The sequence below is a fragment of the Colossoma macropomum genome, unplaced genomic scaffold (genome assembly GCF_904425465.1).
Source record: "Colossoma macropomum unplaced genomic scaffold, Colossoma_macropomum, whole genome shotgun sequence".
Classification (NCBI taxonomy): Eukaryota; Metazoa; Chordata; class Actinopteri; order Characiformes; family Serrasalmidae; genus Colossoma; species Colossoma macropomum.
The window spans coordinates 10,584,135-10,603,072 of NW_023494789.1; the positions used below are offsets into that span (position 1 = coordinate 10,584,135).

General features: G+C 37.4%; 1 protein-coding gene across 1 annotated transcript; it reads left to right on the forward strand.

The window, feature by feature from the left end:
* Positions 1–1,132: 1,132 nt before the first annotated feature.
* LOC118807876 (protein FAM83F-like) lies at positions 1,133–18,561 on the forward strand. Its single transcript, XM_036570035.1, has 5 exons — positions 1,133–1,664; positions 10,116–10,283; positions 13,346–13,467; positions 15,160–15,875; positions 16,776–18,561. Exons 1-5 carry the CDS (start codon positions 1,200–1,202, stop codon positions 16,820–16,822), a joined length of 1,518 nt encoding a protein of 505 aa, XP_036425928.1. The 5' UTR covers positions 1,133–1,199; the 3' UTR covers positions 16,823–18,561.
* The last annotated feature ends 377 nt before the right edge of the window (positions 18,562–18,938 follow it).

An 18,938-nucleotide genomic window follows, 5' to 3' on the forward strand; every position in this document is an offset into this window, starting at 1 on the left:
ACCACAGCAACTGCCTAGCAAGTTGCTAAGCAACCACCTACAGCACCATAGCACCCTCCTAGCAAGTTGCCTAGCAACTGCTTAGCAACTACCTAAGACACCGTAGCAAGTTGCTAAGCAACTTCCTATTCCTACTTTCAGAATATACTATAATTACATTCTACAATAGATTAATTTAGGTACCTCACTGTTGACAAAAGGTCCAGGAAAAAGCCATATATTGTTGAATTTAAGCTAACAAATTGAATAAGTCAGTGTCAGTGGACATAATTCTTAAATGTCGGCTTGGTGCTGATGATTTCCATCAGCTCAGCTTTGCCCATCATTTCCTGTGAAACTGTCCCACCATGAAGATTACATCTGATGGCCGAAACGCTCGCACCTAATGCACTTGTACAAAAGGGAACAACTGTCTATAGCAGAATCTGGAAAGAGAAACTGTAAAAGCAGCAGCATACAAAGTAAAGTATATGTTGTTAAAATGTGTTACAAGCTTCAAACGTGCATGTTTAAGCTAAATCTAGCATGTGGGCCTAAAGCAGGAACTACTTCAGAATTTCTGCAGTATATGTTTTATTCTAATGTAATAATATTGCAGTTTAGTTTAAGGATAGTTTTGAGATAGTTTTAGCCTCAAACATGTATTTTTTAAAATCCATTTATGGTGGAGGGGTACATGCAGAGTGTTCTAAGGCAAAATAGTCCCCAAATAAAACTTATTTGTTTAGATTTATCACTATTTTACCATCATCAACATTACATATAAAAACTCAGAAGACACATGTAGGTGCAATGGCTGTTTTGGATAGTAAATAAAATGTCTATATTTGCGTTGTAGTCATTGTGACCCCTGGTTCCTATCACCACCACTGTAAAGAAATCTGAAGACTCTGAATGACTTTGCATAATTACAACTGAATTACACAAAACAATGAAAATAATAGGTGAAATTCCTCTTTAAGTCAGACAACATCAACTTTAAGTCGGACAACTAGTAAACACTGTGAACATTAGCACTCTCAGGTAGGACGAAGGGAGCCAATGAGCGTGGGATGATTTGCATGATGATCAGACTCCGCCCACCGCTGCTTCAACTCTGCCCTACCTGAAGGATTCGCTCAGGTGAGCTCAGACGGCCTGGACTACTTCAGATCGAGCGCTTGTACCGGACGTGTGCCGGTACCCGTGACCCGCGAGCCATGGCCGAGTCCCAGCTCGCGTGCATGGAAGATGGCCAAATGACCCCGAAGATCCCCGAAACGAAGCCTGAGTTTTACTACAGTGAGGAGCAACGCGCGGCTCTGGAGACGCTGCTGCGGGACGGGGACGGAGCCTTTAAGACGCGCCTCACCGAGGACAAGGCCAAGGACTTCCTGTCCGCTCGCGAGATTAAAGTAATCAGAAACTCGCTCATGCAGTACAAAACAAGCGAGGAGGAGGAGAACGAGCAGCGCGCGCAGGGTCGCTCTGCGGACTCTTCCTCTATGCGCTCCACTTACTGGCCCCAGATGTCAGACACCGAGGTCCCGCCGCTGGACATCGGCTGGCCGCACGGGGGCTTTTTCAGGGGGGTCACGCGCGTCACGGTCCACACGCATCCGCCCAAAGAGAATGGGCCACACCTCAAAGAGGTCGTGAGGAGGCTAATCCAAGAGGCCAGCAAGGTGAGCAATGACCACAGTAATAACCACAATGATAACTATAGTAATAATCACAGTAACCATCACAATTATAACCACAACAATAACTATAGTAATAATCACAATAATAACCACAGTAATAACCACGACAATATCTATAGTAATAGTCCTAATTATAACCACAGTAATAACCACAATAATAACTATAGTAATAATCACAGTAATGACCACAGTAATGATCACAATAATAACCACTGTAATAATGATAGGACAGAACTACATGTTGACTGAGAGCACAGGCAGAACCTGTAGTATTAATAATAGCCTAATAATAATAATAATAATAATAATGATAATAATAATAATAATAATAATAATAATAATAATAATAATAATAATGAATAGAAGTAGAACAACCTATGGTCAATTACCATATTTTGTTAATTTTCTAAGTGAAAATAAATGATCACATCCTTTATGAAGGAGACACTTCTGAACATTTTAACACAAGTTACTGCTTATTTGATTAATTTAACATATCGGGTAATATAAATATATTGTTCATTATATAAATAAACAAACTTATATAAGTTTGTTTTCTGTAGAGGACATGTTAACTTGTTTTTCCTTAGAAAATTAACTAAATTTACTTTGCCTGGGGCTGTTCAAACATTTGCATATGATTATGTTATTATTATTATTATTATTATTATTATTATTATTATTACAATTGAACCATTTCAACTGTACAATTTTACAATTGAAAGTGTTATTTTCAGCTTTATAAAATTGTAATATGTTGTCAGAATATTCTAAACTATGCTGAGACTATGTTGAGTCATGATCTTGGTGCTGTAGGGTCGAACCTGTTGCTGGTGAGCCTTTATAAACACTGATGCAGGTTTGATGATAAGGGAAGACGTGTGTGAATGTGCTGAGCTGAACAGCCTTGATCTCCAGGCTGAAACACAACAGGAGGTTAAGCAGACACACACAGACTTGTAACCACATGCACTCCAGTGCAGTCTGACACTGAATTGCTTCAGGGCATCATCTCCTCTAAGCTCAATAATACCCCTACAGTGGAAAAACAGATACAGCAACAACCAGCACAAGAGGATGATTAAGTCAACAGAGAGAAATGTGAAAACAGGATTGTGATCAGTTCCACTGAAATTCACTGTTTAAATTCACTAGTACTATGGATGTTGGGTGTGAAAGTGGAAATAGGCCTACAGGCATTCTGTAGGCCTGCTGTTCACAGGAGCTCTGTTCATTCAGCAGTAAAAATCTCACTAATCTGACATCTGCAGTGGTATTATATCATTAAGATCAGTGTTTCTCAGTCATGGTCTTGCATTGCAGGGCTTTACCTGCTCTGACACACCCATATAAGGTTTGGGAATATGCTCATGAGTCATGTTGGTGTTTTTGTATGGTAAATACTAATGTGATGACAAAAAAAAGCAACTGAAGCTTATGGACACATATGGATCACAGGTAAATTAACAAATAAAGAAAATAAATAAAATTCAATATTAAAAGGCCTATACAGGGGTGGCACTCAGGGTTATTAGGCGTCCAGCTTTGAAGCAGACAATCTGTTTTTGATCTCCGTTGTCCAGTGTCCGGTTGGTACTTTTATTAAAATGTTCAGTCAAGTCTTACTCTGAATGTATTACATGTATTGAAGATGATAACATGCCATTCTAGCCTTGTCATTTCTCTCTCTTTCTCTATCTTGCTCTTTCACTCGCTCACACACACATATGGGCGTGCACATGTAGGGGTTTTCAATAGAGGGCGAGTTCTGAAACCACACTGCATGTCAAATTAGTTCAACACCAATAGTGCCATTCCTATATTGAACATATTGTTTAGTACAGTGTGTGGATGAGACACAGCTTGTTTCACATAGGATAGGTTAGACTACATTATGGTGGGTTTGGGGATATAATGGAAAAAATCAAAAAGTAATTAATTAAAAGCATTTAAATATTAAATATAAATAAATCTTCATTCATATCCCAAATTTTCTTGTGTTTTATAACAAAAGTTTTCCAAATATATATATAAAAAAGCAGTCAGGGCTGAAACATGGCTTGTATCTTTAGTGTGAGTGGGCAGGGCTAAACAGCTGTAGGCGATTAGGTGAAGATATGGAAAGCAGTTGATTTTTGTGACATCACAATTCGAACAGCTCTGCATTAAATAACGTAGTTTTTATAAATGTATGTTCACTGTATGGACTGTGAACAATAAATTTTGAAACTTTCACAATGTTTATAAACTGCATAAAACTTCCTTATTTCAAATAATCAGTAGTGCAAAATTTCAGTGAATTCCATATTTGTGTTTATAAGTGGAAAAGGAGCTGTCACCTCACAGCAAGAAGGACCTGGGTTAGATTCCCCAGCCAGACAACCAGGGTCTTTATTGTGTGGAGTTTGCATTCTCTCCCCCCACAGTCCAAAGACAAGCAGTCAGGTCAATTGGAAATGCTTAATTGCCAATAGGTGTGAATGTGTGTGTGTGAATGTATATGTCTGTGTGTCTGCCCTGTGATGGACTGGCGACCTGTCCAGGGTGTATCCTGCTTCCTGCACGATGAACGTTGGGATAGGCTCCAGTACTCTCTGTGACCCAGAAGGATAAATGGCTGAGAAGATAGATGGATGGACAGCTCACTATGTAATTAAATGTAGTTGTATTTATTAAAGAGCAGTGTTGAAAAATGAAAGTAATAAGTCTCAGTTTAGGGTTAGAATGAGTGTTGTGAGTAGCTGGAGTATTAACACATATGAATCAGTGTAATTATGAGCTTTTTCTACACAGTGTAATTCTGATAAATCTGTACTCCATCCAAAGCCACCTTGGCAGTAGCTTGCTTGAGTTATGTCCATAGTAACGTTTAAAGATAGCTGTTTTGTTCTTAGACGACTGACTGTTTTGCCTGATGTTGCCTTAGGCATTATGCAGATGATTCATTAAGACTTATAAATAAGTTAGGAGCATGTGATGTGCTCGGCCAGCTTTACAAGGGAGTTTACCTTCAGGAAAACCCTGATTGTTCGTTAGTCAATCAGAATGAGGAAGCATAGCTTTCACTAAACTTTTCCTGTGAATAAGTCATAAGCACACATAATTTAAAGAAAACATCCCCAGCTTTGGTCACAATCCCAAGATCTCCCTTGTTCAGTTAACACATCCTCTACAGGATACAAACTCAAATATGACATTTTTCTACAAATTTCAGTGCACAATATTTATTCATTTGAGTTTAATATTTTGGAAAAATATTAAATATGCCATAGCTTTTGCACAAACCGCATTTCATGCTTTATTATACTTTTTTTTTCAATATGTTAATTCAGTAATTTAACAGTAATTGTGCAATAAACTGCACAAAAAGTGTTCTCTGTAGAGGATATGTTAACTTATTTTCATATAGAAAATCACCAAAATGCATCATTTGTCCAGGGGTGCATAAACTTTTGTATATGAATGTATTTTCAAAGTGCAATTACAAAACTGCAACTGCTTCACTAGAACTAAATATAGAACTTAAAACTAATAATACTCAAATAGCATCTGAGGTTGTACTCAAATTAAATCTGGTTTAAATATCAAGATAAAATATAATTGTTGCCATATGGCAACACCATGTTACAGTGGAACTGCAATCTGCAATGCATACAATGCACGTTGATATTTTTATCAGTATGCTAATCTACCTTTTTATATTCTTTAAAAATGTATGTATATTTGGCTGTTATGCACATATTTTTCATTTTCCAGATGATGAACGTGTCCTATAACTGTATATATGAATGTGTCCCATAGTGGTTTATTCCCATTAGAACTGCATTATGGATTGCAACAAACAAAATGCAAAGTACTCATCAAAAAAAGGTCTACACAAACTGGTAGCTATGCTGCATTTTGTTATATTTGATATTTTGCTTGTTACTTGGATGAGATATAGGGCAGAAATGAGGTCACAGGTCTCTAGCAAACCTAATGTACACATTTAAGTGCTAAAGAGCTTTGAATAATTATTTTAACATAGATTCATTTACTGATATTGTTGCATCATCACATTAAAACCCAGCAACACCACTAGTCAAACATATCCAGATGTCAGCGGCCCTTAAAACTGTATAACCATGCTTTTTTTCCTTTACATTATTATGACCTTATCTAACACCTGACTCATAATGCTACTGCAACCCAAGCCTCTGTTCTTCAAACTAACCTCAGACACCAGTCGTGAGTCTCAAAACTGGTTTCAAAGCAGGATCTTAAGTGTAACTTGAACCTCAAGCAGGATTCCAAAGTGCCGCAATAGCTTTTCATAGTTTTTCTTTCTTTTTGAAAAGCCACAAGGAGGAATTTGTGGTTGGAGGTAAATGTGTGGGTGTGTTGTACAGCACGTCATTGTGCACACAGCAAATTCACAGAAACAAGAGCCAGTTTCAAATTTGTGCTAGCTTCTCGGTAGCTCCAATTACTTTCACTTAAACTGAACACTTTCAATTTTGGTATTAGAAAAAGAGAAATAATGAAATAGTATAATAAATAAAGAAAACAGGAGTAAAAAAGCAGCAAGTCAAAAAATACTGTACTACCAAAGTAGAGTTCCCTATAGAGCTGCAGTGGACCTTCTTAATACGTACAGCATCCACCAGTATAGGAGTTTGTTGGGATCCTTTTGGTCTAACATAGAACAGTAAAGCTCCAAAGTGAGAGATGTGACCAATTGTTAACAACAGGAATTATTAACTACATGTCAATAAATTTCATTTAACAATAAGTGAATTACTTTTCTTACAAATAGAAGCACAAGTAAAAATACGCTATTAGCATTTGAATTTTCTCAGAAAGGCTCTGTGCATCTTAAAAAAAATAACTTATTTTTTCAAAAATATTAACTTAGTATGGCAAAATACTACATTCTTAATAGTGTTTTTTCAAGGGCTCTTTGGTAAAAACAATGGCTCTATATAGAATGTGTTGTATTTGGTTTTATGTGGAACATTTTTGAAAATAATTATATGTATTATATATCATATATTATATATAACACCAAAAAGGGTTCTTCTATTGTTACAAGCTTGACATCATAACAATAGCAAAACACTTTTTGATGCTATATAGAATGATTTTTAAAATGGTTCCTTAAAGAAACATATACAACAGTTTCTCTAATAGTCTAAAGAACCATTTCACCATGCAAAGAACTGTTTAGGTATGGCTGTACATAGAAGCATTGCCTTTACTAAAGGACCCATGAAGAACCATCTTTTTTATGTGTGTATGTCAAAATAATAATCTATTGAGTTGCATGGAAGTAATTCTTTTGAGATATTAAGTGAATATTTTGACATAGTAAGTGATTAAGTAGCTACAATAAGTCATTATTTTGTCATTATTTTGAAACAGTATGTCTATTTTAAGAATTTAAGTCATTATTTTGAGTAAATGTGTAATGATTGTGACATAATAAGTCAACACTTTTGGAAATATGGCATTATTATTTAGATAAAGTGATTTTTTATTACATACTGCTGCTAGAAACAAAGAACAAGGAATGGGCTTCCATAAAAAGTAACGAGTAAAGAGTAAACATACACTATATTTCCAAAAGTTTCATGCAGCATTTCTTCTGAAATCAAGAGTGTTAATAGGGAGTTTGTTCCCCTTTTGCTGCAGTAACAACATCTACTCTTCTGGGATGGCTTTACACCAGATGTTGGAACGTTGCTGTGAGGGTTTGATTGCTTTCAGCCACAAGAGCTTTAGAGAGGTCAGATGATTAGTTCTGGATCACTCAATCTCTTCCCAAAGGTATTGGATGGAGCTCCATCACTCCGGAGAAAGCAGTTCCATTGCTCCACAGCCCAGTGCTGGGGGGGTTTAATACCCCTCTAGCCAATGCTGGGCAGTGGGCATGGAGACCTTAGGCTCAGGTGTGGCTGCTCCAGAGCATCCCATTCTATTGGCAGTGCTTTTCTGTGGCAACAGTACAAGCTGTACACAGTTGAACACCTGTGTCAGCAATGGAGGCACCCTAAAATAACTGGATTCACTAATTAGAAGGGGTGTCTGGATACTTTTGGAACTATTTGATACCCACCTCTGGTTATTGGTTATTTAGTTATTAATGTGAAATTGTTCGTCCGCCTTGAATTTGAGCCAGCATATACTTTGCAGTAAAACTCGGGCAGTAAATCCACAGGAAACCACCTCTCACATTAATAGTTTCGTGTTAATTGGACCAATATTATTGTTTCCCTTATGAGTCAGCATTGTGGCAGCAATGAAATGGTCCACCAGTCAGGTAACGTTAACTTTCAGTTCTTTCCAGTCCGTCAGGTGTTTACAGGTGTTTCCTGTACAACTAGGTTTATTCACCACATAGAGACACAACTGCTCTCATTCAAACTGAGCACTATATTTAACTGTGATGTGTGAACAGAATGAAATTTGCTCCATAGAGCACCTAGCATGCTGCTAATGCTACATGTTCCGGGAACATGCCATAAAACAACTAGGTGTGTTTTGATGAACTACATTTCACTGTGACAACATTCAATCGCTGAGCAAACAGAGAAAGCCAAACAATGAGATTGTATTTGATCTTTCTTTAACTTTTTGCTTTGCTGTATGCCTTTTACTGCCTTTTTATAAAAACAAGTATACACAACAAAAATACATATAGATACATATCTTGCCCATGTTTAATGGCTTAAAAAGAATGAGGAACCACAATGCTGAGCACACAAGAACCTGTTTGACAACCATGAATAGATTCATTTTTTTAACCACTTGGCATCTGAAGTCATTGACTTTTCCTACTTTCTCTCAGCAGATATGAGTACAGATACTGCATCTCTAACCTAAATTCTTTTCAAACAGAACAAACAGCAATAACCTATAATCTCCTGTACATCACGATAACCTACTCCCTCATAACCAGATATAACTGTAAATACAGTGCTGTCTGTTTTGCTGTGCAAAAGTCAAAGTCTGCCCTTAATTTATTTCATTTCCAGTCAAAACGCCCATTAGGTACAAGTTATTCATTTTCAGGAGATGTTTCTGAGGAGATTAGATATAAAATAGTGCACTTGTATAATAATAATAATAATAATAATTATTATTATTATGTGAAGAACTGGACGTCAAAAAAATAATAAAAATAAAAAGCAAAAAGCAAAATACAAAGAAAATAGGACTCTTAACATCTGTGCAGGACCTGAAAGACACCAAAACTGTCCCCATAAGATAAACAGCTATTTTTATTTAAAAACAAAAAGATCAAAAAAGAAGTGACCATCTGAAAGTCCAGACCCCAACATTACTGAATGTGTTTGGGATTATTTGAATGACGAGAAGCAGAAAGTACAACCAACTTCTAAGACTGAACTTTGGAGGTGTGGAAAATTATCCCTTCAGATTCTTTGAAAGACTGAAAGTGAGTCTACAGACAAGTGAATAAATAACCTGTAAAAACAAATAACTCGTTTGAACTGTATGTAAATGATACGCTAAGAAAAACAAAACTTCCTCCTATCAAGCTTGTTCGGCATATAATCTGAAAGATCAAATGCTAAAACATATATATGATTTCCTCACTGTGTTATACGTTTTATATATTTTCGTTGTTGTTGTTTAATGAATGATATTTTAAATGAGCTATATTTTATCTTATGTTAAATTCAGCAAGTCAACAGTAACTGTGCATTAAAATGAGCAGAAGTGTGTTCCCTATAGAGGACGTGTTAACTTATTGAAACCAACAAAACATACCATCTATACCATTTACCAAACCTTTTCATACTACTATACACATATATATGACCACACACATCAACTGAATTCTGTCTATCGCATTACAGGAGAAAAAAAAAAAAACACCTTTACTTTTAATGTAAGTCAATGGAACCAGACTTTTTTCCAATTAGTTTTGGGCCATTTCCTTGGGTCCAATAATCATGAAATTTACATGCGATGTAAAGGACAACGTGTGTTTTCAAATTATGTCAAAAACTGGAAAACAACAAAAATAGAGATACAAAGTTTTCTTACAACAGCAGCAATATGCTAACTGATCACTGACCATTAGGTATGCTTACCTTGTATCTACACTCACTGTCCAATTTGTCAGATTTATTTACCATGTAAGTGGACTTTGTAGTTCTACAGTTAGAGTTTGTAGTCCGTCTGTTTCTCTGCATAATTTTTTAGCCCCCTTTACCTTGTTTATCAGTTTGCAGGACCACCACTGAGTAGGAAGCATGTTTTTTGAGTAGTGGATCATTCTCAGCACACCAGTGGCTCTGCACAACCTTTGTTTTTCCACCTTGCTTTATTATACATACATCATTTCTCACGCATCTCTGAATGGTGAATGGTTGAGAATATAGCCTTTCTGAAAGCTTAAATGCTTTGTTCTGTGTTCATATTTTTCAGGTTATTGCTATCGTAATGGATCTCCTCACAGATCTCCATATCCTGCAAGATCTGCTGGACACAGCGTCCAAGCGCAGGGTGCCTGTTTACATCATACTGGACGTTCAGGGAGTGCCGCATTTCCTTGACATGTGCAACAGACTGCAGGTCAGCTCTCACCATCTACAGGTGAGCAGAACACGCACAGACAGGCAGTGAGAGAGACTCACAACTTCCACCGACTGAATTTTGGAGTTATCGAATGTTTCTCTTATTGATTAAAGGAAAAATGTAGCACATTTCATTGCTTTACATTTGTAGTGTATGGTCAATTATCATAGACGATCATTTCAATGCATTTCAATTCTACATGTTGAAAGAACTGAAAAACGGAAAGAAATGAAAGCTTATTGACTTGAAACTCACTTATAATAGAAGCCATTGGGCAGCTGCTGAATACTGCAAATAAATGTTTGAAACATGCATATCTAAGGTAAATTTTAAACCACAACCATTACACTTAACAATGGAGGAGACAGGTATGAAAGACTGTCGTACCAAGACTTCTCTCTTAAAGTATTTTTTTAAATTCTAAAGCAGCAAAGTACAAAAACCAGTTCAGTTACTTTTACTTTTTTAAAGTTATCTGGCTTCCATTACTATGCCGATAACATCTTTTGATGATATTTTAAGTGACAATAAGTGACACACCCTGTACAAAGAGCAAACTTAAATATGGCATTTTCTGCAGATTTTACTGCACAATTTATACTTATTTATCAGTTAGAGTTTATGTGTTTATTTATATATTGTAAGAATAATTATATATTGGTAAAAAAAAATTATATATATATATATATATATATATATATATATATATATATATATACTGTAACTTGTGCACAGAACACATTCTATGCTTACGTAGGATTCCTTAAACTGTTTTACAAAAACGTGTTTTGCATAAACATTTAGGGGCGGGATCACTAAAAGGGCTGCTGATTAACGACAGTCCATAGCAGTGGTCTTCTACTCTGGTCCTGGAGAGCTACCTTCCTGCAGAGCCTGGTTTCAACCATAGTTTGCCACACCTACTCCAGCTAATCAACCTCTTTCCAAGTCCCTGATTGGCTGGGTCAGATGTATTAGAGTTAAGTAAGGCAACATATGGGATACAGGTTGGGACTAAACTCCAAGCTCTTGAGGAGCAGAGTTGGAGACCACTGGTCTATAAACAATTTGTGTTGGTGGGGGCAGCCAATTTAGCAAGTTATCTGCTAAGAACGTTCATGCAAGTGAACACAGACACAATTTCATAACTGATGTCATCAGTGGACCAGAACCCCCTGTTTTACACATATCCTTTTTATATGGAAGCCAGTTTAGGATAAGGGGAAGGTGGGAGAAAACAACAATGTGAGTAATTTGTAGTGGTTGGTACAGCACAGTGGGAAACACTGCTGCCCTTCACATAACAGACTGGGGCTCGATGTCCTGGTCTGGCAAGCACAGCATACTACACCAATACCAAGTCCTTGGCAAGTCCGCTAATGCTTTGTTTCATACTTCTTTCTGTTTCTGGCAGGACTGTGAATATTTTTCAATATTTTGAATTTTTCTTCTTAAAAAATTTTGAGATTTTGACTTAGTATGTAAAAATAATGTGTTATTACTCTGCAAGAATGTGTAGTTATTTGAGAAAATAAGAATTGGTTGTAACACTGGGTTGACGAATTAGACACTCATGGATATAAAATAAACCTGAAGGTTAACTGGGTTAACACCAGACAAAAACAAGTGTGGGTCGAAACCAGAAGATATAACTACCTTGCAAACTAAGCCAAAAGGGGAGAATATGAAAGACAAAAAGAGAAAAACATGAGAGAAGGCTCAGTATGCACTGAACAAACAGAGGCAATGCTTCACAAAGTAACAGAGGAACAGACAGGCTTAAATACACAGTTCAACAGGTGATGACAATATTCAGGTGAGCTGGATCTGCTGGTTGGCTGATGATTGGTGGACTGATGACTGGCTGAGGAATCTTGGGAGTTGGAGATCATACTCAAGTTGAGAGTCCTAGTATGAACCAGGAAGCGTGACAGTGGTTCTCTCATAATAATTCACAAATTCAAAACTCAGATATAAGCTGTGCTGACATGCTGCCGATGCCTTTTTTTCTGTCACCTGAACTCTCAGATATAAAAGTAGTAAACTGTCACTGGGGCAGTACCCCTCTTGTCACTGAGGTGGTTCCCTCAAGGGCACATCTCAGAACCTTTAGTCAGGGATCATAACTGTACCATAATCCATTGAAATGATATTTTCTAAGTTGTTCTGACTCCACACACCCCGTCTCATCTCCAGGCTTTTTATTTTATTGCTCTGTTTTAAAGCATTAGGTTATGAAAAGGTACAAATATGTACTTTTCACCTGGAAAAAATATTTAAAGTACACAACTGGACCTTAAAACCACTGTTGTACTTTTGAGGTATATTTACATTGTTTGTACTTTGATGAACAAAAAATGTACCTGCACAGAGCCTCAGCGTAGTGGAAACTGGCTTCCATTTGTCTGCCTGCAGTACTTTGCAGTCAGAACAGCCATACAGTACAAATTGACTTTTGCAGAATAAGAAAAAAGAAACATGCAGGAATATTTTTCACACCTCAAAGTTCAGTCTTAGAATTTAGTTGTGTTTTCTGCTTCTCAAAATTGAATTAATTCCAATTATACATTTAGATTCATCAGTCAATAAAACCACCTCTCAGATGGCCAGTTTGAGTCCAAATGTTCTTTCCTTTTCTCAGTGAGGCTTCTTAACAGCCAAACATCCTTTCAGACTCATAGCGCTGAGTTGTCTTCTCACAGTGGAAGGATGGACAGAAACACCTGTGGATGTTTTCAGATCTGAAGCAGCTTGATTTTCTCTTCTCTTTCTCAGAGATGAAAGCTTTAAGTGCTGTTTATCTGATAGGTTGGTCTGTCAGGTCTGACACAGTTGTTAAGAGCCCCATTTTCTCTATATCTTATAATCTTAATATTTTTGGAACTAGTTTTGGAAACTCTTATGCAGTTGCATTACCTTATATCTAATCTCCTCAGAAACATCTCCTGATAAATGAATAACTTGTACTTACTGTCTGTTTTGACTGGAAAGTAAATAAATAACTTTTGCACAGTGCTGTTTATGGATTACAGTGAAAAGACCAAAAACCAATCACACTTTTAATTTACATACTTTTACAGAACATCCGCACACGCACAGTGAAAGGCGTAGGATTCGAGCTGTCCTATGGGAGGATCCCAGGGAGCTTGTGCAGCAAATACATGATTGTAGATGGAGACAAAGTCATGTTTGGATCATACAGGTAGGTGGCTTGTGTGTTAAACTGCCAGGCCTGGCTGGCTTATTCACAACCGTAATTATACCAGTATAAATTACAATCTGTGAGTGCTTACTGTAATTAATAAAACGCAGTGGTTATCACACGGGTCATTAACTATTTGTATAATTGTTTCAATAAGCAGAGTGGGTCTGATTTGTAGTCCTGTACACCCACACCCGCATTGCACTGTTTCATGTTTCTCCTGCTCTTACACACCTGATAATTATTGGCCCTCAATCAGTTGAATGTCAAGAGCAGAGAAAATATCTTGAGTAGAACTGAGAGGGACCACATAATGGAATTGTGAATATATAAACACTGTTGAAGTTTTAAAACATTTTTTACTTTCATTTTATTTGTGGTAGGTGTCTTATTCCATTGGCAGATAATTTTACTTGTTTTGGGAAATAGTGCAGACAAATAATGCCTGAAATACTGCTTGAAGTACAATTATCTGCCAATAGAATAAGACAAGATAGAATCACTTAAAACAAGTAAATATGTCTAGAAATAGATAAAACATTTCATAAAAAGGAATATGAGTTATTTTTCCGAGATTTAATGTTTTCACTTGCTTAAATATATTTTTTGCACTGCAGTGCATAGAGTAGATATATGGAAACTAAGTGGTAAAAACAGCCCATTTTCAATTCACCATGGCTGTGACATCACAAACATAAACACAATCACATGTGACGGCTCATTCTGTCAACAACTCTTCGTCTCAATTCGTTACAATTCATTTTCATGAACAAGGGCCAGTCCAGGGCAGCAGAGATGGGCTTTTGAGTCAAGGACTCGGACACCAGTTGCTCTCATGTTGCATGTTGACTGATTTGCAGCTTGTCTCAGTGTCGCTCTTAACTTTCAGCCTGAGAAAAAACACAAACAAAATTATTAATTAAAGTGCCAACCTTGCAGTAAATGAAGAAAACCTTTCAGTTCCAACCTGACATGTGACTTTACTGTAGTTTTGCGAAAGGTGTCATTACTGGAATGCCATTCTCCTGCAGCTCGCAGTGGCTTTGGATTTGATCCAAGTTCACTGAGCTCTTTGTTAATGAAAAACCTTAAGTATGATGAGCAGAATGATGCACTACATACAGTAAATATGGTGTTTTAAGGAAAGGGACAACTTGAAACAATGGGCCAGAATGTAGTTTGCATAGAGAGAATACTATCAGGCACAAAAGCTAATTTAGCTGAAGTTGTAAATTACAGATTGCATCTTTTAAATGCACTAAAGATGGATTAGCTATTAGGCTAGCTAGCAAGCACATCTGCTATACAGACTAGACTAACTACTCATTTCTAGTTGTTTTGCTTCTTTCCTTTAAACACCACCTTCACTATATGTAAATTAGCGCTTCAGTTCTGTGCTACAGATTGAAGATCATTGATCCTGACAAAGTTTTTAGTTGGAGTTCACTTCTGTACAATTCAATGCCTGCAGCTAATAGTGAGACTAAACTTAAATTCAAAACTAAACACTCAAGATTTTGCCTTGAGGGAAACACTCAAGGCACAATGGCAAAATCAACTCGATTTTAAGGGATAAACAGAGAAAAATGATCATGTAAAAAGTCTTTTTGTATGTTAAAATAGAAAAAGTAAAATACTAGAAAAATGTAGAAGAAAGACCCTTTGAGTAATACTTTTTCTTGCTTTTCATAGTTTCTCATGGACCTCATCCCGTATGGACCGGAACATGATCACCGTAATGTCCGGCCAGATAGTCGACTTCTTCGACAACGACTTCAGGGAGCTTTACGCAATCTCGGACAAGCTGGACCTTTTTAAAGAATTCCACGTTGGGAAGCCAAGCACAGGGACCCTGGGCCGGGTGACTGTCCCCAAGCGGCCCTCTCTGCCTGCCACCTCCCGCTTTCAGGTGAGCCTGGGGGATTCAGGCACCTTGAAAGTGCCTGAGCACAAATACTACAACCCTAAATACCTGCTAGCTTTTGGGAACATTCCTGGACCCAGTGGTTCCCTGCCTGATCTCTCTGGTAAGAAGCAGACAGAAGCATCTCCAGAGGAATTGGCATCAGAGAATAGTCCAACACAGGCGGGCAGTGACAAACTAGACACCCTGAAAAGATTACCCGCAGAGAGTACAGAGAAAGGAACCATCAAAAAGCGTTCTTTTTTCAGTAAGAAACATCAAAGCTCTCAAAAATCCAAAGGCAAAAAAAAGGATGATACAGTAGCAGCAGCAGCAGGTGAGGAAGGAACTCCTAGTCCTTCTACCAGCAGCAAACCTGCAATGCCCAATGGCATAGAGGACCTTACAAACCTCCCAGAGGAACCACCTGTTGAGAACCTACCACCTGTGAAAGAAAAGAGCAAGAAGAAAAGGTGCTCATCACAACAGACCATTAACAGCCAGGGTGAGTATAACATTGATTACTTTCATAGCCAGTTTCCTATAAATGGATTCAAGGAATAGTTTGGTGAAAATTTGATTCACATATATTTTTCTGTACCCTGAGTCTAAATGATCTGCCAAGACATGTTTAGTGTCTGAAGTTTGCTTCTTTGGTTTTGCACTGAAGCTACAATGCTAATGCTGTTAACATGTAATAGAAGCTTATACTCCATCAACAAGCACTAAAGATCAAATACCGCATGAATATATCGTACCATACATTTGCCTCAGAACATACAACCTTGTTAAGTCATTTCAAATTGACTTATGTTTTTTCTGACACTGTGTAACATACTGCTATCTATCAAAAAAGCACAGAAGTACATTGCACAGCTAAAAACAATAGCAGTAGCCATCTTGAAGCCTATTTTTTGACTATTTTAACAGCCAACAATGTCATACAGTGTCAGAACAATGTCTACATGGTTTGAAGCAAATGTGTGGTGATTTAGCCATGCGATTGCTAACACATTGCTAACTCATGGCTATAGGCCTTCATGGCTTGCTAGCTACATTAGCCTCATAGCTTCAGTGAGAAATTAGAGACACAAAGTTTAGATGCCAAACATATCTTGACTGATTGACTAGATTTGGGCTAAGAAGCAATTTGTGTAAATTGTCTTTTTAATGTTGTCAGTGATCCACCATTGAAACTGTTTGTAGTATGTACACTGACTTAATCTGGATGTCCTATGGTCAGTTTTCTGGACAGGAATTAAGTCTAGTCCTGGACTACACGGCATTTTGAATGAAGATTCTTCACTAATGGAAAATATAATCCAGGACCAGGCTTAATCCAACCAGAAATATTTAGATCTGTCTTCTGGTTCTTAAAATCTTTTATTTATCTTTTCTTTTTTAGAATCAAAAGGCCGTAAACCGTCCAAAAACAAATGTGTTCAGTCCTGAAGAGCCGGATGGAACTGTGTGGTTGTTGACCTTATTCTCAGGTGCTAAAAGGGTTGAACCTGTTTAGAGACAGGCCTTGATTATAAGTATGTGTCATTTATTTCTGTTTTTGTTTTAAAGAAGTCAGCTTGCCATGCTCAGTGCTTAAGTGACATTAGAAGTGTTGACTGAGGCAGTCTGTCTTTCTTTAGGCACACATAAAGTAAAAGTAAAAGAATGTTGCACCAACTGTTTGAAAAGCTGCTAGATGAGGTTCTATTGCTGACAGCTATATCCTTAGGCTATACTACCAAAGACTATACAGTTGGGTACTATAAGACCATCTGCAAGCCATTCGTCCTTGGACAGTTTATGACCACAGGACTACTGATTATTTTTGGCCATCAGAGCAAATAAAATATGTTTAGTGATGGTTCTATGATGGTCCCTTTCCACTGATTGTTGGGATAGAGGGGAGTGACACATTGTGCAGCTACGGTCAGCAACTGTAAACTTACAAAGTGCCCTTATATGGTAGATGTTTCTGATAAAATGGCCAATAAGTGTAAGTACAAGGTAGGTGTATCTAATAAACTGGCAACTCAGTGTATATCTGCTGTGAATGTTAAATGTATGCAAAACAGGCAAATATCTACAGTATAATAGTCAGTAAATGTTATGCACACTATGTTTTAAACCCTCCTTATATGGTCTCAGGGGCAAATCTCAGGCCTTTAGCCATAGTATTGGATCAAAGGCACATATGATCTAGTCTATATATATATATATATACATATATACATTATATGTCTAAAACACATTGATATCAAGTGACTGTTCTGTGAATACTGATTGTAATAGAGAATGTGAGCAATGGCCTATGTTGTTGATGTGAAAAAAAGATGCATCAAGTGTGCCCTCTAGTGGTTAATCCTATGTATGTAAATGTATGTGTTTGTAGCAAAACAACACAGGTGACAAAATGATAAAAAAAATCCTAAATAAATGAGTGAAGGAATATATTGAGTGCAGATGCTTACAGATGAATATACTGCATTACACAGTTAAACTTTTAACACCTTATTATGCTGCTTATGTGTAAAATGCTGAGCAGGCCCAGCTGACGTTGATTCTGGCTCCAAATGTCAAGAGGAAAAATTCCAAGTGCATTTGAGAGAGGGTTCAGTATTGGGGTGCGGACGGCAGGAGCTTCAGTCACAAAGTCCGCTCAGCTGGCTGTGTTTCAAAACAAACAGTGACATCTGCATTTTAATCTATGGGAAAGACAACAGTAAACAGCTCTGGTAATTGTGGCCGAAAGCCACCCGGTGACTGTAATGCTCGTGCCTTATATGTAAGGAAAACAGAAGAGCAACTGTTCTTCAGGTGACCGAGAATGCCAATACAGAACGTGATCAGATTGTGCCAGCAAAAACAAAAGGCCAATGCCAACCCAGAACCCCAGAAGCCCACATACGGTGGTGAACATTAATGTTTATTGCTTGCTTTCATTTGTTATCAGCTTGAGTTAGCCATACTTTTGACTGCAATATTGTAAGGTATAGATAAAAAAGGGAAAGTGTGTTCATAGTAAGGCTGATGTCTACAAAACTTATAGAATCTATGCCAAAAAGCTCTTCCGGTGGCTCAACACTTTACTAAGTAACACTCTATGTTGGTGTTTCCTTAAATTTGTCACAGATCTGTATGTGACAGTTCAAGCATTCTTGTTGTGTTCTACTCATTGGTGTTTGTGTGAATGTCAGAGACCACACACACACACAAACACCCATTATCTATGGCGTTTATCGTTCTGTATCGTGGGGGGCGGGGGTGATGGAGCCTATCGCAGCTGTCATCGGGCAGAAGGCAGAAAACACCCTGGACAGGTGTCAGAGACCCTGGAAGGGGAGGTCAAATGAAAATAAGTGAAAAAACAAGGGTGTCTAAAATTGGAGGTCAAAAAAATTATTAAAAGATACAGAGAAAAGACCACCAAAACAGTCACCATCAGGGAACAGTACTACAGTAAAAGCTTCACTTTTTCTATATATATGTATAAAAAAATACACGGGTGATGCTGTCCATCCTTCCACTGTGAGAAGAAAACTCTGGCACTATGAGTCTAACTGAGCCT